The sequence below is a fragment of the Schistocerca serialis genome, unplaced genomic scaffold, assembly GCF_023864345.2.
Source record: "Schistocerca serialis cubense isolate TAMUIC-IGC-003099 unplaced genomic scaffold, iqSchSeri2.2 HiC_scaffold_1370, whole genome shotgun sequence".
NCBI lineage: Eukaryota > Metazoa > Arthropoda > Insecta > Orthoptera > Acrididae > Schistocerca > Schistocerca serialis.
The window spans coordinates 7,415,059-7,437,080 of record NW_026047592.1 but is presented as its reverse complement, the minus strand read 5'-3'; the positions used below and the strand labels follow the sequence as shown (position 1 = coordinate 7,437,080).

The window sequence follows — 22,022 nt, the reverse complement described above, 5'->3', positions numbered from 1 at the left end:
ACACCTGGGGATGAGGCGAGCCAGTAGATGGGTCCCGAGGGCGCTGACCGGATGGCACCGTCGCTGAAAGCAGACGGGGAGCGGCAGAACCCGTGCGACAACAGAGGCGCAGCTGATTGAGATGCCGACGCACCTCACCAGAGGCCCCCAAAACCAAATACATCGCGCGGCCAAGGCAGCGAAGAATGCGCCCAGCGACCCAACGCCGTGAACCTCGATAGTTGCGATAAAATACAACATCGCCTGGAGCAAAAGCAGAAGTCTGCCGCTGCACAGGAACCTGATGCGGCGGGTGCAGCAAAGACATCAAGGTTTGATGAGGACGACCGTGGAGCAACTCAGCCGGCGAGCGACCATCTCGGGGCTGAGAGCGATACGAAGACCAAAAGAGCAACAACGCGTCCTCCCGAGAATGCGACTCTTTCAACTTCAACATCTGTGACTTGAAAGTCCGGACCAATCGTTCAGCGGCACCGTTTGACTGAGGCGAAAACGGTGCGGATGTCAGATGTTGAATACCATTGGCCTGGCAGAATGACTGAAATTATGCGGACATGAATTGTGGGCCATTGTCGGAAACAATAGTCTGCGGAAGACCTTCAGTGCAAAAGATAGCAGACAACGCTTGGATGGTGGCAGTTGACGTCGTGGAAGACATCCGGACCTCAAAAGAAAAATTACTGAAGGCATCTACCAGAACAAACCACCGAGCATTCCAGAATGGACCAGCAAAATCGATGTGCAAGCGTTGCCAAGGGGAAGTGGCTTTTGGCCATGCAAAGACTTTCCGCGGCGGTGCGGATTGTTGTTCGGCACACGCCATGCAAGAAGAACACATATTCGTAATTGCAGCATCAATTCCGAACTAAGTACAGTGCTGACGAGCAAGTTGTTTCGTTCGCACTATACCCCAATGTCCTTGGTGAAGAAGCCGTAAAACAGAGGACTGTAACGAACGTGGGACCACGACTCTGGACTGATGATTATCAGAACGCAACAACAAAACACCACGTCGAACAAAAAGTCTCTCCTTGTGAGCAAAAAATCGGCGAACCAACGGATCCTCGATCCGAGACTTTGACAAAGGCCATTGCGTAGCAACAAAACGCAAAACGGTAGCAAGGACCGGGTCAGCAGCTGTGGCTGTAGCTACACGACGAAAATCAATCGGAAATGAGTCGACCACGTCATCGGTTTCCGAATCAATGAACATGCAAGCAAGTTCGGAAGAATCGAATGCTCTATCCTCAGCAACAGGCAAACGGGACAACGCATCGGCGTTTCCGTGCTTAGCAGTGGACTGATACAAGATATCGTAGCGGTACTGCGAGAGGAAAATAGACCAGCGAATGAATTTCTGCGCTGTACGCGTAGGTACAGGCTTGTTCGGATGAAAAAGCGACGTCAAAGGTTTGTGGTCTGTGATGATGGTAAAGTGATGACCATACAAGAAATCATGGAACTTAGTAACACCAAACACGAGAGCCAAAGCTTCTTACTCTATCTGTGAATAATTTCTTTGCGCAGACGAGAGCAATTTGGAAGCAAAGCCAATAGGGCGATCATGCGACCCATCTTTGTGCGTAAGCACAGCACCGATCCCGAAATCTGATGCATCTACCATCAACAAAAGGGGTTTCTGGGGATCGAATGGCATAAGGCAAGTATTAGAAAGCAACGCCGATTTCAACTGGCGAAAGGCGCGTTTGCATTCCGTCATCCAGACGAACGGAACACCCTTACGGCGTAAGCTATGAAGCGTAGCTGAAATGGAAGAGGCATTGCGCAGAAAGCGATGATAATAGTTAATTTTACCCAACACACTCTGTAGCTGCTTCAAATTCTGCGGCGAAGGCAAGTCTTGTATGGCACGGAGGTGCTCTGGACTCGGATGTATGCCTTGGGCATTGATGACATGTCCCAGGTATGGTAAGTCACGAGCAAAAAACACACATTTGTCCTTCCGCAAGTGAAGACCATTTTGTCGCAATACCTGAAATAATGTTCGTAGGTGTGCTAAATGCTCGTCTGCTGTCTTTCCGGAGATCACAATATCGTCCAGATAGTTTGCAGCAGTAGGGACCGACACACAAACAGTTTGTAAATATTGCTGAAACAATGCAGGGGCGGATGCACACCCGAATGGCAGTCTTTTGAATCGGTACAAACCAAGATGCGTGTTAACCACCAAGACACGCTGGGATTCTTCGTCCACTGGTATTTGCAAGTACGCATCTGCGACGTCCAACTTTGAAAAATATTTACCCGGGCACAGTTTGTCAAAAAGATCTTCCGGGCGGGGTAATGGAAAAGTTGCAATCACTAGTTGTGGATTCACAGTGGCCTTGAAGTCCACACAAAGTCTCAGTTTTCCGGAAGGTTTGGGCAAAATTAGTAATGGTGAGGCCCAGAGAGAAGCCTGCACACGTTCAATTACACCTTGTGATTCTAAATCGTGTAATGTTCTTGCGACCTCATCACGCAATGCGTGAGGAACATTGCGCGCTCTGAAAAATTTCGGTTGCCCATTGACTTTCAGTTCCAAATGTGCTTCATAGTTTTTAGCGCAACCTAAGCCCGGTGAAAAAATGTCTGCAAATTCTTCACACAGACGAGAAACATTGTCTGAAGGCACAGTCTGATTCATTGATAGGACCTGATTTACTATAGACATGTTAAACAACTGAAATAAATCGAAACCAAACAAGTTCACTGCAGTAGAAGAACGAAGAACATAAAATGAGACAAGTTTTGTTTGTCCCTTGTATGTTGCAAGAAGGCTGCACTGTCCTAACACAGGGATATTCTGACCTGAATAACTATTTAACTTAACATTTGCGGCACGCAACGGAGGTTTGCCCAGTTGTTTGTACGTGTCGTGATTGAGCAATGAAACTGCAGCTCCAGTATCGAGCTGGAATGGTATGACCATTCCATTAAAGTCCAAATCTACAAAAAGTTTATTGTCCTGCTGACGACAAGAGCGACTGTCTCGTGCAATCTGAACTGATACAGGTACAGCATCACTTGCTAATTGACGTGATTTCCGGCGACGTCGACGCACACTTTGTGTGGGACGAACACTGTCACTGTTTGAGAAAGTGGCACTGGACGGGGTGGAATTCACTACATGAATGTCCATGGGCGAAGGTCCACGAGCCCGAGTGTCCTTGGTTCGATTCCAGCGCGAAGCAAAAGGCCTGGAATGGTTGTGATTGTCTGATCTGAGCTTTTTCTGGCAAACACTTTGAACATGTCTTTTCTTATTACAGAAAAAGCAAATAGCTTGGCGTGCCGGGCAATTTTCACGCGAATGTCTAGTAGCACACCGCGGGCATGATTTCACTGCAGTTGTATGCTGTCACGGCACACCTGGTTTAGAGCGTAGCGGCAGCTGCGTGGACGTGCGCGAGGGCAGTTTACCGGGCCGTGCAGCGCGCCCGGCGGGCCGGTTAATGTTACACACGGCTGGCGAAGTTGCAAATGATTCCTGAGCAAAGTCAAGCGTGTCTTGTCTATCTAATATGTCTATCACTTGCTGAAGGGAGGGATTAACTAGTTTCAAAATCTGTTCCCGTATACGAACATCAGAAACGTTCTGTGCAATTGCATCACGGACCATTGTATCTGAATAAGGGAGTCCACATTCACACTCAAAAGCACAATCCCTTGTAAGGCCTTGCAATGTTGCAACCTACTCCCTATTAGTTTGACCAGCCGTACATTTTGTACGAAAGAACGTATACCTTTTTGCAACTACATTAACTGTTTCCTTGAAATAGGCATCTAAAGCAGACAAAAGTTCTCCGTAGGACAGAGTTGCTACGTCGCGTCGGGGAAATAATTTCACTATCACACGGTACGTTTGCACCCCTACACACGCCAATAAATGAGGCTGCCGCTCGTTACCTTGAATTCTGTAGGCGGCGAGATGAAATCCAAACTGGCGTGACCACTCCGTCCATGTTTCCTTAGCTGGGTCAAACGGCCTAAAAGGCGGTGCAACTGTGAGTTGTGGCTGCGGTAGTGGTAGAGCGGCGGCTGCCGCATCGTTGTGCAGTTCACGTTGACCCTGGACGAGCTGTCCAAGGGCATCCAATAACGCCTGCGTCTGCTGATTCTGCAAGCGATAAAATTCGGACAGTACATCTGGCGAAGACATGACACAAGTAAATGTAAGCAATTAGAAAGGACAAGACCCTTTCCGTTGACTCGTCGCCAAAAATTGTTGTGTCTAGACAAGACAGCCTAGACACAATGAGAGGAAGCCGAAAGGCACGCGCTAAGTTAAAAATGGAGGGTGTGAGGTCTGAAACAGGATACGTAATGAATGCTTGTGTGTTGTGCCTGGTGCAACTTTGTTTTCTTTATGGTAAATAGTGATCTATCTTTCCCTGCACACACACAGAGAAAAAAAAAACTGCCAAGTCCAGCAGCTAGGGGCAAGCTGCTGGAGTTGGCAGTCATATGTGTGTGACATGTGCTTGCCTGTGTGTATGAATGTGTGTGTTTCTCTGTATCTCTTTTGCTGATGAAGGCTGTGGCCGAAAGCTTTGTGTAAGTGCCTTTTTAATTGTGCCTGTCTACAGTGTAACATGTCTCCTTTACAGTAAGCAGCAATCTATGTTTTCCTATATTTTTCATTTACACAGATGTAATTAACAAATCAGAGTCTATTTATTCCAGAGAAGTGACAGTTTGTTTATGACAGTTCAGCACAAATCTGATTTTTTATATACAGCAAGGCTACCTATAAATTATTCTGTGTGCCAGTGTTCACGCTGACTATAGGGATTCACACTGATCATGTGTAATTTGACACCTGGTCCTGTAAACTTACTTCTGCTCAACGTGAAAAATTCTCCAATTCACATTTTGTAATTAACCTTAACATATCAAATAATGCACCATTCGATATAACTGCTTATTGTCCACTTCCCATCACTCTATTCCCAATGTCAATCCAGCTGACCTCTACTTCTAATCCAAAAACCATGGTTTACTCAATGTTTGCTATTGCAAGCTATTGCTATTGCAACACAAAAGTGCCAGAGGCACCAGTAATGATATACAATTAAAAATACTAGAAAGTAAGGCACACCAGTTAGTACATGCTAAGACAAACACTACAAGTGTCTAAGACACTGCGCTCTCACACAACAAGTACGAGGTCTGAATACATTCCAGATATGATACACTAAACTGTTTCATTCACAGTGGCAATATACATACTCTCTCCCCAATAAACAGAATAATTATAACTCAATTGTTCACAAGTATATATTATGACTCTTGCCACAGCCATGCAGTCAGTATGCCACAGGCGTGCCATAGAAAGGGATCAGGTTCAATTCCTTGTAGAGCCGGGAAATTCTGCTCGGTGGACAGACTGGAATAGGGTACACTCTGCTTGTAGTTCCAGCTGAGGAGATACTCAAGTGAGAAGTAGTGTCTTCAACTTCTGGAAGTTGATAACAGCCTGGAGAGTTGTATACTGACCCCCTAACTCTCCATAGATATATAGTAGAGGACATCTCTCGAAGAGCATTGCGTGGTCTTCTGGGCCCAATGCAGAGTTCCTTTATCAATGTATATTGTACATCACCACTTGTACACACTCATCAGCACAGTACCATATTGTCTCTTCACGTGGAAAATTTTTATTCCCTTGTTTGCAGATCAACATTTTTCCTCTTCTTCTTCTTCTTCTTCTTCTTCTTCTTTTTTTTTTTTTTTTTTTCCCCCCCCCCCCCCCTTCTTGTACCACACATATTCCACATGGTTTATGCTCACTCCTTCAATGATACTGCCCATCCTTCTCTAGTGTGCGAGTTGTCCCTGCTTTCCTGCGTGTTTGTTGGTTTAAACACCCTTGTTTCAAAAGAGAGTGACAGCTTAGATACAGTCTTGTCAACATTTTGTATTTTTATTTAGCAATTATTGAATTATTGTTTGAGCCTTATAGGTGAATGTCACAAGATATTGTCAACCACTGCATTCACTAGATTGGAATGGGGTTCATGGTAACTTATCAGTTCATTTTTTAAGTTGCTGTTATCTTTTTCATCCTATCTTGGACTAGCTTTTCCATACTCCCACTCTATTTTACGTAGTCAAACAGTTATCTGCCCTTGCAAACTTGCTCCTTTACTACCAAGTTAACTAATACTGGGCAGCCTAACAGAAGTTCCAATATCCAATCTTTCACCACAATTCACCTACACACACTTTTCACTCACTGATTTTCTTTTTTCAATGTCATAAATATTTTGCTTTCACAGACTGCTGTGCTTTGAACATAAAATTGTAGGAAAATCTGCCTCACATGTCAGTTTTTTTTTTTTTTTTTTTATTAAAGAATATGTTCCTTGCTTATTCCTATCTGCTTCTGATACATTTCCATTCTCACTTTTATTTTGTTTCGATCCATTTCTTTTTTCTTTGATAGACAAGTCAAACAACAATGGCAATATGTTGCAGCCCCCTGTGTTTCACCCTACTTACTACGAACTTACTTTTCTTAGCTTCCAATTTTATTAGTCATTTGGTTTTTAAGATACTTAAATTAATTGTTTGACCCTGTATTTTTATATCTTATTTTACCTTCGGTTGATAAAGGATTTCTGGTATGCTCACAAAGAGAGAGCTGATTCTTCCCACCCCCCACCCCCCTTACCTTGTCCTGAAACAAACTTATCGCCAAGTATCTTGCAGTTTTTTTCCTATTATTAATCTCTTAGTCTAGTCATCAATTTAAAAGTGTCAGTTGTTGGTCCCATTGTCTAATAATTTGTACATTTATACACATGACGTTCCAATTTTTATTTGGAACATATAGACTCTGATAATCATGAATCACAGTTCAAATGGCTCTGGGCACTATGGGACTTAACATCTGAGCCAAGGCACGATTCAAACCTGCGACCGTAGCAGTCGCGCAGTTCTGGACTGAAGCGCCTAGAACCGCTCGGCAACGGTGGCTGGCGAATCATAGTTACCATCACATGGACAGAAATACTGTGTTAACTTTATTACAACCTAGGGACGTAGCTAAAAATGTCTTCACATAATTTCCAGTCCTGATTACTTTCCTTTAATTTAATCTCACAAATATGTTAGTGTAACATGATGTTGACAGAGGCAAATTATATATACTCACAAATTATTTAGCTAGAGGTATCTGGTTTGTATGTCTGGGAGGGAGGAGGGTGCAAGCTGAAAACTTCAAGAAAAGATTACTCATTTCATACCTGCTGGATTTAACTGCAGTTTATCTCTTCCATATACCAACCACATACCTAATGTGCATGGCAAACAGTTTGAAAGTATTATTCTATACTCAGCATTTGGAACTATCAGTTCCTTCATGAGAGAGGAAAGAGGGATAAGTTTCTGAAGGTCTGAAAGGTCACTCGGACTCCACAACTAATGTGAGGACAAGAGGAACAAATGTGTCTATAAGAAGTTTTGGAATTTCACCTCCTGAAGGTAAAATACTGATCAGTCTGTCAGTCTTCTAGTAATTTTATGGTTTCCTTGCATGAATTTTCACTTGGACATGATTATTCTATGTTTCATCACTCACCTGAGAGATATCTCTGAATTCCCAAAGAGACACACCTTCAAATTGCCATCAGCTGTTATCGGTAAACGGTTGCACGTGCCACAGAAGTGTTCACTCATTGAGGTAATAAATCCCACACGTCCCTTGAAGCCCGGGACATGGTATGCCTGCAAAAAGAAATTGTAAGAAAATAGCTACTGCTGTTGTGAAAATACTATAAATGTGTTGCTCACCAAGTGGAGGAAGGAGAAAATGTGCATTAAGGGGAGTTTGAACGCCCTATCCTGACAATGTTAAATTAAGTGACTTAACTTCCCCGTACTTCAGGAACAACTGTAGCCATTGACAAGAAACTTTTACAGGACATTAAACTATATGTTCTGAGTCTTACAATAATTGCATTTCAGCCACTGCTTTTGGAAATACAATTTTTTAATTACACAGTTAAAATTTTGTGTACTTTTTTGTATGTTATTCTAAATAATTTTATTTATACATAACATTATGTTCTTCTTTTAGTTCAGAAGACTCAGGATACGTATGTCATTACTCCCTGAAAATTTGAATTCGCTACTTGAACTAGTTTCTGAGATTTAGGGAAAAATGCAAGAGAAAATGTAAATTTTCAGGAAGAGTTTTTAAAGTTTTAATAGACTGTAACTCAATATATGCTTAACATTTTATTTTTAGTCACTCAGAAGCACCCTGCACCATACTGTATATCATCCTCTTGATCTTTTTTAAGTTTTTTTTGTTTTCTTCTTTCTGGACTCCGTAGTGGCCAACTGTGCTGCATACTCTGCTTTACCATTGCAAACCGTGTCCATCCATTCAAATTCTCTGATGCAGTTTGCTCCAGAATTAATTCCCATATGTTGTAGCACTTTCACGCTACCAATGTTGCCATCATTAAAAGCAATAACAGCATGACTGACCCCCACTTTAGTGTCTTCATTACAAGAAAAACATTTTTTGGTCTACATCTACATCTACATCCATACTCCTCAAGCCACCTGACGGTGTAGGGTACCTTGCGTACCTCTATTGGTTCTCCCTTCTATTCCAGTCTCGTATTGTTCGTGGAAAGAAGGATTGTCGGTATGCCTCTGTGCGGGCTCTAATCTCTCTCATTTTATCCTCATGGTCTCTTCATGAGATATACGTAGGAGGGAGCAATATACTGCTTGACTCCTCAGTGAAGGTATGTTCTCGAAACTTCAACAAAAGCCCATACCGAGCTACTGAGCGTCTCTCCCGCAGAGTCGTCCACTGGAGTTTATCTAACATATCCGTAATGCTTTCATGATTACTAAATGATCCTATAACGAAGCATGCTGCTCTCTGTTGGATCTTCTCTATCTCTTCTATCAACCCTATCTGGTACGGATCCCACACTGCTGAGCAGTATTCAAACAGTGGGCGAACAAGTGTACTGTAACGAAATTCCTTTGTTTTGGGATTGCATTTCCTTAGGATTCTTCCAATGAATCTCAGTCTGGCATCTGATTTACCGACGATCAACTTTATATGATCATTCCATTTTAAATCACTCCTAATGCATACTCCCAGATAATTTATGGAATTAACTGCTTCCAATTGCTGACCTGCTATATTGTAGCTAAATGATATGGGATCTTTCTTTCTATGTATTCGCAGCACATTACACTTGTCTACATTGAGAATCAATTGCCATTCCCTGCACCATGCATCAATTCGCTGCAGATCATCCTGCATTTCAGTGCAATTTTCCATTGTTGCAACCTCTCGATATACCACAGCATCATCCGCAAAAAGCCTCAGTGAACTTCTGATGTCATTCACAAGGTCATTTATGTATATTGTGAATAGCAACGGTCCTACGACACTCCCCTGCAGCACACCTGAAATCACTCTTACTTCGGAAGACTTCTCTCCATTGAGAATGACAGGCTGCGTTCTGTTATCTAGCAACTCTTCAATCCAATCACATAATTGGTCTGATAGTCCATATGCTCTTACTTTGTTCATTAAATGATTGCAGGGAACTGTATTGAACGCCTTGCGGAAGTCAAGAAACACAGCATCTACCTGGGAACCCGTGTCTATGGCCCTCTGAGTCTCGTGGACGAATAGCGCGAGCTGGGTTTCACACGATCGTCTTTTTCGAAACCCATGCTGATTCCTACAGAGTAGATTTCTAGTTTACAGAAAAGTCTTAATACTCAAACATAATACATGTTCTAAAATTCTACAACTGATCGACGTTAGAAATATAGGTCTGTAGTTCTGCACATCTGTTCGACGTCCCTTCTTGAAAACGGGGATGACCTGTGCCCTTTTCCAATTCTTTGGAACGCTACGCTCTTGTAGAGACCTACGGTACACTGCTGCAAGAAGGGGGGCAAGTTCCTTCGCATACTCTGTGTAAAATTGAACTGGTATCCCATCAGGTCAGCGGCCTTTCCACTTTTGAGTGATTTTAATTGTTTCTCTATCCCTCTGTCATCTATTTCAATATCTACCATTTTGTCGTCTGTGCGACAATCTAGAGAAGGAACTACAGTGCAATCTTCCTCTGTGAAACAGCTTTGGAAAAAGACATTTAGTATTTCGGCCTTCAGTCCATCATCCTCTGTTTCAGTATCTTTTTGGTCACAGAGTGTCTGGACATTTTGTTTTGATCCACCTACCACTTTGACATAAGAGCAAAATTTCTTAGGATTTTCTGCCAAGTCAGTACATAGAACTTTACTTTCGAATTCATTTAACGCCTCTCACATGGCCCTCCTCACATTACATTTCGTTTCGCGTAATTTTTGTTTGTCTGCAAGGTGTTGGCTATGTTTATGTTTGCTGTGAAGTTCCCTTTGCTTCCGCAGCAGTTTTCTAACTCGGTTGTTGTACTACGCTGGCTCTTTTCCATCTCTTATGATCTTGCTTGGCACATACTCATCTAACGCATATTGTACGATGGTTTTGAACTTTGTCCACTGATCCTCAACACTATCTGTATTTAAAACAAAACTTTTGTGTTGAGCCGTTAGGTACTCTGATATCTGATTTTTGTCACTTTTGCTAACCAGAAAAATCTTCGTACATTTTTTTAATATTTCTATTTACGGCTGAAATCATCGATGCAGTAACCGCTTTATGATCACTGATTACCTGTTCTGCGTTAACTGTTTCAAATAGTTCAGGTCTGTTTGTCACTAGAAGGTCTAATATGTTATCACCACAAGTCAGTTCTCTGTTTAACTGCTCAAGGTAGTTTTCAGATAAAGCTCTTAAAAAATTTCACTGGATTCTTTGTCCCTGCCACCCGTTATGAAAGTTTGAGTCTCCCAGTCTATATCCGGCAAATTAAAATCTCCACCCAGAACTATAACATGGTGGGCAAATCTACTTGAAATATTTTCCAAATTATCCTTCAGGTGCTCAGCCACAACAGCTGCTGAGCCAGGGGGCCTATAGAGACATCCAATTACCATGTCTGAGCCTGCTTTAACCATGACCTTCACCCAAATTATTTTACATTTCGGATCTCCGTCAATTTCCTTCGATACTATTGCACTTCTTATCGCTTTAAACATGCCTCCCCCTTCACTGTCCAGCCTGTCTCTGCGGTATACATTCCAATCTGAGTTTAGAATTTCATTACTGTTTACATCTGGTTTCAGCCTACTTTCTGTCCCTAGTACTATGTGGGCATTGTGACCGTTTATTAATGAGAGCAGTTCTGGGACCTTTCTATAGACGCTCCTGCAGTTTACTATTAGCACATTAATATTGTTATTCCCTGCTGCATTTTGTCTATTCCTACCTTGCCGCATCTCAGGAGGTGTCTTGTCGGGCCTAGGGAGGGAGTTCTCTAACCTAAAAGACCCACATCTGCACTCCACACATACTCCGCTACACTTGTAGCCACTTCCTGCATGTAGTGCACGCGTGACCTATTCAGGAGGACCCTACATTTCTCCACCAGATAGCGGAGGTCGAGAAATTTGCACCCCAGATCTCCGCAGAATTGTCTGAGCCCCTGGTTTAAGCCTTCCACTCGGCTCAAAACCAGAGGACCACTATCGGTTCTGGGAATGATACAACAAATAGCTAGCTCAGATTCCACCCCACGAGGCTTTCCGCCTTCACCAACTCCTCTAACCGCCTGTACGAACTGAGGATGACCTCTGAACCCAGACGGCAGGAGTCATTGGTGCCGACATGAGCAACAATTTGCAGTCGGGTGCACCCAGTGCTCTCTATCACTGCCAGCACGGCCTCCTCCACATCTCGGATGAGACCCCTGGCAAGCAGACAGAGTGAACACTGACCTTCTTCCCCGACCTTTCCGCTATTTCCCTAAGGGGCTCCATCACCCGCCTAACGTTGGAGCTCCCAATAACTAATATACCCCTCCCCCCATGTGCCTGCTCGGACCTTGCTGAAGGAGTGGCCACATGTCCACTCACAGGCAGAACGGGCGATGCCACACGGCCAGCCTCCACACTGACCCTCCGCCTCATGCGCCACGAATGCCGCTGAACCCGCCACTCCCCTTGGGAAGAGGGTGGCCCAACTGCGCCCGGTACCCGCAAAGATGTCTTGACAGCAGGGTCAGTGGGTGAAGCATGTAACACCTGGGGTGTACCATGCAATGCACCAGACTCCCCACTGCTGCTACACTCTGAGGCAGCAGCCTGAAGATGGCTAACCGCGGCTTCAATACATTCAGCTGTTCGCGAACAGTGGCCAGCTCCTCCTGTGTCCGTACACAGCAGTCACACATCCTATCCATCCTAAGAAATCAATTTACTGTAGAGAGTTAATCAACTTATAACTAGACTGCTAATTCACTAAAGGCGGCTGATAGTTGACTAAACTGTGGTTACTAGACACTTCCTGTAGAAAACAATGAAAATAGCACTACCTGTCTCTGGACTGTATTGAAAACAAACACTAGCACTACTGGCACTATGGCTGACTAAACGGACTCTCTCTGACTGTATTCAAAACAAACACGAAATCTATGGAACACTATTACTAGCACCCGACAATTAAAGCTTCCTAAAAGCAAAAACACTCGGAAAAAGAAGTGACAAGTAAGAAAAATAGAGTTAATACTTAAATTAGCATAGCTCGCTGCACAGCAGACGTGACCCAGATGGCAGTTACGATGACACTGACACAATGTTGTTGTTGTTGTGGTCTTCAGTCCTGAGACTGGTTTGATGCAGCTCTCCATGCTACTCTATCCTGTGCAAGCTTTTTCATCTCCCAGTACCTACTGCAACCTACATCCTTCTGAATCTGCTTAGTGTATTCATCTCTTGGTCTCCCTCTACGATTTTTACCCTCCACGCTGCCCTCCAATACTAAATTGGTGATCCCTTCATGCCTCAGAACATGTCCTACCAACCGATCCCTTCTTCTGGTCAAGTTGTGCCACAAACTTCTCTTCTCCCCAATCCTATTCAATACTTCCTCATTAGTTATGTGATCTACCCATCTAATCTTCAGCATTCTTCTGTAGCACCACATTTCGAAAGCTTCTATTCTCTTCTTGTCCAAACTATTTATCGTCCATGTTTCACTTCCATACATGGCGACACTCCATATGAATACTTTCAGAAGTGACTTCCTGACACTTAAATCTATACTGGATGTTAACAAATTTCTCTTCTTCAGAAACGCTTTCCTTGCCATTGCCAGCCTACATTTTATATCCTCTCTACTTTGACCATCATCAGTTATTTTGCTCCCCAAATAGCAAAACTCCTTTACTACTTTAAGTGCCTCATTTCCTAATCTAATTCCCTCAGCATCACCCGACTTAATTAGACTACATTCCATTATCCTTGTTGTGCTTCTGTTGATGTTCATCTTATATCCTTCTTTCAAGACACTGTCCATTCCATTCAACTGCTCTTCCAAGTCCTTTGCTGTCTCCGACAGAATTACAATGTCATCGGCGAACCTCAAAGTTTTTATTTCTTCTCCATGAATTTTAATACCTACTCCAAATTTTTCTTTTGTTTCCTTTACTGCTTGCTCAATATACAGATTGAACAACATCGGGGAGAGGCTACAACCCTGTCTTACTCCCTTCCCCACCACTGCTTCCCTTTCATGTCCCTCGACTCTTATAACTGCCATCTGGTTTCTGTACTAATTGTAAACAGCCTTTCGCTCCCTGTATTTTACCCCTGCCACCTTTAGAATTTGAAAGAGAGTATTCCAGTCAACATTGTCAAAAGCTTTCTCTAAGTCTACAAATGCTAGAAACGTAGGTTTGCCTTTCCTTAATCTTTCTTCTAAGATAAGTCGTAAAGTCAGTATTGCCTCACGTGTTCCAGTGTTTCTACGGAATCCAAACTGATCTTCCCCGAGGTTGGTTTCTACTAGTTTTTCCATTCGTCTGTAAAGAATTCGTGTTAGTATTTTGCAGCTGTGACTTATTAAGCTGATAGTTCGGTAATTTTCACATCTGTCAACACCTGCTTTCTTTGGGATTGGAATTATTATATTCTTCTTGAAATCTGATGGTATTTCGCCTGTTTCATACATCTTGCTCACCAGATGATAGAGTTTTGTCAGGACTGGCTCTCCCACGGCCGTCAGTAGTTCCAATGGAATATTGTCTACTCCGGGGGCCTTGTTTCGACTCAGGTCTTTCAGCGCTCTGTCAAACTCTTCACGCAGTATCATATCTCCCATTTCATCTTCATCTACATCCTCTTCCATTTCCATAATATTGTCCTCAAGTACATCGCCCTTGTATAGACCCTCTATATACTCCTTCCACCTTTCTGCTTTCCCTTCTTTGCTTACAACTGGGTTTCCATCTGAGCTCTTGATATTCATACAAGTCGTTCTCTTATCTCCAAAGGTCTCTTTAATTTTCCTGTAGGCGGTATCTATCTTACCCCTAGTGAGATAGGCCTCTACATCCTTACATTTGTCCTCTAGCCATCCCTCCTTAGCCATTTTGCACTTCCTGTCGATCTCATTTTTGAGACGTTTGTATTCCTTTTTGCCTGTTTCACTTACTGCATTTTTATATTTTCTCCTTTCATCAATTAAATTCAATATTTCTTCTGTTACCCAAGGATTTCTACTAGCCCTCGTCTTTTTACCTACTTGATCCTCTGCTGCCTTCACTACTTCATCCCTCAAAGCTACCCATTCTTCTTCTACTGTATTTATTTCCCCCATTCCTGTCAATTGCTCCCTTATGCTCTCCCTGAATCTCTGTACAACCTCTGGTTCTTTTAGTTTATCCAGGTCCCATCTCCTTAAATTCCCACCTTTTTGCAGTTTCTTCAGTTTTAATCTACAGGTCATAACCAATAGATTGTGGTCAGAGTCCACATCTGCCCCTGGAAATGTCTTACAATTTAAAACCTGGTTCCTAAATCTCTGTCTTACCATTATATAATCTATCTGATACCTTTCAGTATCTCCAGGGTTCTTCCATGTATACAACCTTCTGTCATGACACAATAAGATTATTGAACGACTCATTGGGATTTTGAGTCTGACAATGCAGACACTTCTTCAATAATTCAGGATTGCCAGGTCTCTGTAAACAGGTTTTATGATATCCACAACTGCTGCTGGGATAGAATGTTTATGGCTGTATGACCTGTTTGAGTACTGGGCATTGCGGTAATTGCACCATGAACCAGATCTAGGAGGGCAAAGATGGTGTACTGGTTTATCATCAGCTGACAGTCTCTGGAAGAAGGTAGCCCATACTGCCTGCTTCATTTTCAACAAATCCTCAGTATTATTTCTAATGGCAATCTCATAATACTGTTGTACTTCATCAATCATTTTGTCTGTCAGCCTGCTTCTTATGGTCTTACCACCTGAAAGTTTCTTGTCTCTCAAACTTTGTTTCAACTTCCTCAATCTGGTACCCATCCTCTTCAGGACATGACCAACTCATTCCAGTTCTGTGATAAACTTCTCACCATAAGGCTGAGTGGCTACTACACTGTTATACGAATTTGAGTCTGCATAACCTAAGAACTTAGTGTAACACACTCCCCTTTAGTTTACAGATCGATTATAAATTTCAACAGCTGCACAGGCCTCCGTACGACTAGTTGTCCTTCATAATTTCTGTCACAGATATGCCCTTCTTCATTCCCTGATTTATACTTATAACAATGTTTGGTTAAAATCTGGAAATCTATTAGCTTTCCAGTATCCACACTGGTCACTGTAGCAACAGAATTCTTAGAACTGCAGCTGCGCTTCTACCAAGTGCCCCAAAAGCTATGTCAATCATACCATCGTTTATTTCAGCAGCTTCATTTGCAGCACCCTTAATTGACTCACATGCAGTGAATTTCACAGCAGCTCCAATAAATCCTGCATACTTGTCCATTTTACAAAGTGGGTGTGGCATATACATCACGAAACACATTGTTTCTGCTGCAGTGTGTCCTTTGCCAATAGCTCTCAATCCATAAAACCACCTAACATTTATGTCAAAATAATTATCTTTACACTTATCAGAATTCCAAAATGAATGAGTGTATTTACAACTGGCAGAATTAATGATAAGTTTCCTGGCTAGTCCATTTGATACCTTAATGTCTTCATGTAAACTAACTGGCCCTCCACATACATACAGCATACACATTCACATAACACCCCTGTTAGGATGTGTAAATGTATCAGAATATAACCTAACCTACCGTTTACATGAGTTTTGTTTTGAGATAACTGTGTTATCACTATGTTTTATTTTAATCTTCGAAGCACTAATGGGTGTTTCTCTAGATACTCATGAGTTTGCCAGTATTTCATTGTCTGTAACTTCACACACCACATGCTGAACACAATGTTTCTCTTTATTCAAAAATTTATTACCATGAAACCCACATTTCTTAAAAACACTTCATTTTGGAGTCATACTTTTTGAGAGATTTACCAGTCTATTCGTCACTTTTCCTCGGAAAAACGTTAGCACTTCGATATACAAAGCATGTTTATACTATGAAAAGATACGATACTATTTTTGACAGTGCTACCAATACAAACACATAATTTAACCTTTATAACACAGCAATCCACAGCTTTCTACAGGGTAGTCCATTGATAGTGACCGGGCCAAATATCTCACGAAATAAGCATGAAATGAAAAAACTACAAAGAACGAAATTCGTCTAGCTTGAAGGGAGAAACCAGATGGCGCTATGGTTGGCCTGCTAGATGGCACTGCCATAGGTCAAACTCATATCAACTGCATTCTTTAAAAATAGGAACCCCATTTTTTATTACATATTCATGTAGTACGTAAAGAAATGTGAATGTTTTAGCTGGACCACTTTTTCACTTTGTGATAGATGGGGCTGTAATAGTCAAAAATGGTTCAAATGGCTCTGAGCACTATGGGACTTAACTTCTGAGGTCATCAGTCCCCTAGAACTTAGAACTACTTAAACCTAACTAACCTAAGGACATTACACACATCCATGCCCAAGGCAGGATTCGAACCTGTGACCGTAGCGGTCGCGCGTTTCGAGACTGTAGTGCCTAGCACCGATCAGCCACTCCGGTCATCTGCTGTAATAGTCACAAACATATAAGTATGTGGTATCACATAACATTCCGCCAGTGTGGACGGTATTTGCTTCGTGATACATTACCCGTTTTAAAATGGACAGTTTACCAATTGCGGAAAAGGTCAATATCGTGTTGATGTATGGCTATTGTGATCAAAATGCCCAAGGGGCGTGTGCTATGTATGCTGCTCGGTATCCTGGACAACATCATTGAAGTGTCGGGACCATTCGCCGGATAGTTACATTATTTAAGGAAACAGGAAGTGTCCAGTCACATGTGAAACATCAACCACGACCTGCAACAAATGATGATGCCCTAGTAGGTGTTTTAGCTGCTGGGGCAGCTAATCCACACATCAGTAGCAGACAAATTGCGCGAGAATTGGGAATCTCAAAAACGTCGGTGTTGAGAATGCTACATCAACATCGATTGCACCCGTACCATATTTCTATGCACCAGGAATTGCATGCCGATGACTTTGAATGTCATGTACAGTTCTGCCACTGGGCACAAGAGAAATTACGAGACGATGAAAGATTTTTTGCATGTCTTCTATTTAGCGATGAAGCATCATTCACCAACAGCGGTAACCTAAACCGCCATAATATGCACTATTGGGCAACGGAAAATCTACGATGGCAGCGACAAGTGGAACAGCAGCGACCTTGGCAGGTTAATGTATGGTGTGGCATTAAGGGAGGAAGGTTAATTGGCCCCCATTTTATCCATGGCAATCTAAATGGTGCAATGTATGCTGATTTCCTGCGTAATGTTCTACCAATGTTACTACAAGATGTTTCACTGCATGACAGAATGGCGATGTACTTCCAACATGATGGATGTCCAGCACATAGTTTGCATGTGGTTGAAGCAGTATTGAACAGCACATTTCATGACAGGTGGATTGGTCGTCAAAGCACCATACCATGGCCCGCACGTTCACCGGATCTGACGTCCCCGGATTTCTTTCTGTGGGGAAAGTTGAAGGATATTTGCTATCGTGATCCACCGACAATGCCTGACAACATGCGTCAGTACATTGTCAATGCATGTGCGAACATTACGTAAGGCGAACTACTCACTGTTGAGAGGAATGTCGTTACACGTATTGCCAAAGGCATTGAGGTTGACAGACAACATTTTGAGCATTTATTGCATTAATGTGGTATTCACAGGTAATCACGCCGTAACAGCATGCGTTCTCAGAAATGATAAGTTCACAAAGGTACATGTATCACATTGGAACAACCGAAATAAAATGTTCAAATGTACCTAGGTTCTGTATTTTAATTTAAAAAACCTACCTGTTACCAACTGTTTGTCTAAAATTATGAGACATATGTTTGTGACTATTACAGCGCCATCTATCACAAACCGAAAAAAGTGGTCCAACTAAAACATTCATATTTCTTTACGTATTACACGAATATGTAATAAAAAATGGGGTTCCTATTTTAAAAAACACAGTTGATATCAGTTTGAGCAATGGCAGCGCCTTATAGCAGGCCAACCATTGGACCAGCTGGTTTCCCCCTTCGAGCTAGACAAATTTCGTTCTTTGTAGTTTTTTCATTTGACACTTATTTCGTGAGATATTTGGCCCGGTCACGATCAATGGACTACCCTGTATATAAAAAATTACCGATTTTATTAGGTCTTGAAGTAATGCATGTAAAAATTTTAACATTTTCAACTGGTGTAGATTATATTTTAGAAAATAAAATAAAATACTTCCCACGCAAGTTTATAAGTAATATACATATCATTTTATTTGGAAAATTGCAAATTTTATAATCAGATAAAAACACGAAAAAGTGAAAAAGAATGTTTTCCCCTTCTAACTCCCCTTAAAGTTATGGAAATGTGCAAGCTTTCGGAGCCAGTGGCTTCTTCTTCTGGCAGAAACAATGAAGGGGAAGGAAAAGGGAAGAAAGAAAAGGATTGTCAAGGTTTAGGAAATGGGGAGAGTTGCAGAAAAGCTGCAGAGAAACCCAGGCCAGGACAGACTTACTGAATGGGATGAGAAATATGTAATTAAACCAGTCTATCTCTCATACCACCAGCAGATGTGAAGTATTCTTGTGATTGGTAGTAAGTCATAAACATTAAATTATTTTCAATGTATGTTCATATGTAATACTGCACGTACCTTTGAGGTATCATTGGGCCCATTGGGAAGAGGATCAAAATCAGGCCACTGCTTTCTAATTATTTGGAGCATTTCACTAAATGAGACCATCTTCCCATCATTCCATTTGTTGCCGCTGGAAGGCATGTACTCGATAAATCTTACATCAACATTTTTCTCTTTTGTTAACTCCACAAAACTGCACACTTCATCTTCATTAAAACCTCGCATTACAACACAATTTATCTGTGGAAGAAAGACACCATTAAAAACTTGATATCAGATAAAGCATGATTTAAACAGAGTTTGAAAGACTTTTTGATAGGCAACTCATCCTACTCTATAGATGAATATCTTAACAGTGGCTGTTGGGCCAGCTTAAATAAGAATGTCTGTTAGATTTCAGTTCTGAGAGCACCTTGTCATAACAGTCAAGATTATGTACTCTTTGTTTGATAAATTTATTAATAGTGCATAACAATGTTTCAGTTTGACAGTGTATCAATTCTGAAAATATTAGCTGTTCCAGTTTGTATTGTATTCACCTAGTTTGACAATCTCCTGACAAATGATCAGGGTATTCAAATGTTTTATATTTTTTATGTTATACTTTCTGGCATGTTACTCACCCACGAGAATCATCTCATTTTTTGGGTCTTGGAACAAAAGCTGAATCTAATCTAATCTAACCTACAAAATAATGGTTCTACAAGTCTGCTGTTATATTTGTATACCTCACTGATTCTGTAAAATTAATCTTTTTCTCTCTTTTTAGAGAATGTGGGAATTTATCTTAGCATGCCAAGCTGTTAACCATCTTAACAACTTACGAAAATTAAACTACATACATCTCCAATCTTTTTCCCCACTCCAACGCACCAAAAGCTTACGTGTTTAATGGGTGGTGTATTTCCCCCCCCCCCCCCCCCCCTGCCAGCAACACAACATCTACACTATACAGTGAGTGCCTATCTATCCTTTTCATAATACTGTCGTTACCACCTTGCCAAGAGGCATATCGTGGAGTAATCCGAAGGGCTCTACTAATTTGTACAAGAGGAAGGAGAGCACAATCTCAATGTAAGTTTTTAGAAAACTGGTATGTGCATTACTTCTACTTACCTTTCAGAAAAGACACAGTATGCACTTCATTTAGCAAGATGAGTAATAAACAATATTAGCGATACTGCATCAAACTTGTTCACTTTCATCTTTGGATTAAACATTCGATTTCAGAGAGTACAGAATTTGGGAGAATCAAATTTTGGGGATATGTGGAACTGGGACAATGGCATATTTTTTACCCATTCAACAAACCAAGCACTGCTGATTGCTACTTTTATTGTGTCTGCTGCTGCAATGCATATATGAAACTGTAAGTGCAGCATCTATGATGGAATAAAATGTTATATAAATGAAACAAACAGGCACAGTGAAATAGAGTAGTATGGCTCATCATTTCGGTCTCACAGATTAGCAGGTGTTGACTTGAAAGATAATACTTAAGAAGTTGAATCCAAAGGAGAGGATGTACCATATTTACTCAAATCTAAGCCGCATTTTTTCCGGTTTTTGTAATCCAAAAAACCGCCTGCGGCTTAGAATCGAGTGCACAGCAAGTGGAAGTTCTGAAAAATTTTGGTAGGTGCTGCCACAACTAACTTTTGCCATCGAATATATGTAGCGCTACACAGGCATGCTTCGTAGGCACAAAGATAAATACTGGCGCCAAAACCTCTGCGTCAGTAAATAGATTAAAAAAAAAAGGTGGAAGACAATTTTCATACATTATCCAACGAAGTAAATATAAATTCCGTATTGTTCATCTTCGAATGTAGCAGAACTTCAATGTATTACGAAAATCCGACTGGCAAGACTGTTTCGGATGTTTGCCAATATGGCCAACTCTACGTTCTGAATTTTTTCCTACCTGTGAGAAGAGATGGTTGCTTATAGGAACCTGATGAAATGTGAATCACATGCAGTATTCTCTTCATCATAAGAGTAATACGAATATAAACATGTTGCCACGTATTCTTTCGTGTTTGCTGCTATCTTATTTAAATCCTGTCTGCCTAATAAACTACGAAACTAGAGTGAGACAACAGCAAATGCGGAAGAATATACGTATCGTGTCATGTTTATATTCGTATTATTCTTATGCCTAATAGTGATACAGTCAGAAATGAAGCACGGCAACTGACTAGATTTTTATATCCAAGATGACTCTAATTTCTGTGCAGAATTTGATGTACTAAAGAAGCGGCCGCAAAGATTTTCAAATGGAGATAAATTTTCGCCTAACTCTCGTTCAGAACATGTTCTATCATACGCAGTCTATTATTTGGTTCTTGTTGATCATTATCAAAGAAAGCAGCAGTGTAAGTGACAACAAATAGTCTCTTGCCATTGTTTCGCTAATGAGACGATTTCCCTCTCTTTTTTTTTTTTTTTTTAAATTGTAGACGGTGGTAGCGTGCATAAAAGCAAGCCATGCCGCGAGCGACGACAGGCCACAAACACGCACTATCAGAATGCGACAAACAATGCATGACACAGTACAGTAATGTATTTACAGCTTAGAGTGACATAAACGCCTATAACAAGGAAAACAGCACTTATCAGATCAAAGCAAAATAAGCAATTGATTCAAACCAGACGAAGCACGTGAAAAAGGAAGGGTACCAGTATAAATACGGACGGAGCGCCTGACACATAGCAAAGGCTACCTGGTAAAGCTTAAGTGCTAAGCTTTCGACTCGAACCAAACTACTGTAG

General features: G+C 41.6%; 1 protein-coding gene across 1 annotated transcript in view; it reads right to left on the bottom strand.

Moving 5' to 3' along the window:
• Nucleotides 1-22,022, bottom strand: part of LOC126441764 (molybdenum cofactor biosynthesis protein 1-like) — a 69,366-nt gene that overhangs the window by 31,301 nt on the left and 16,043 nt on the right. The window contains exons 4-5 of the mRNA XM_050090687.1: nucleotides 19,266-19,490; nucleotides 7,586-7,731 (exon numbers count right to left, since the gene is read on the bottom strand). Of these exons, the coding sequence (XP_049946644.1) occupies nucleotides 7,586-7,731; nucleotides 19,266-19,490 (371 nt within the window). The remainder of the gene's footprint in view (nucleotides 1-7,585; nucleotides 7,732-19,265; nucleotides 19,491-22,022) is intronic.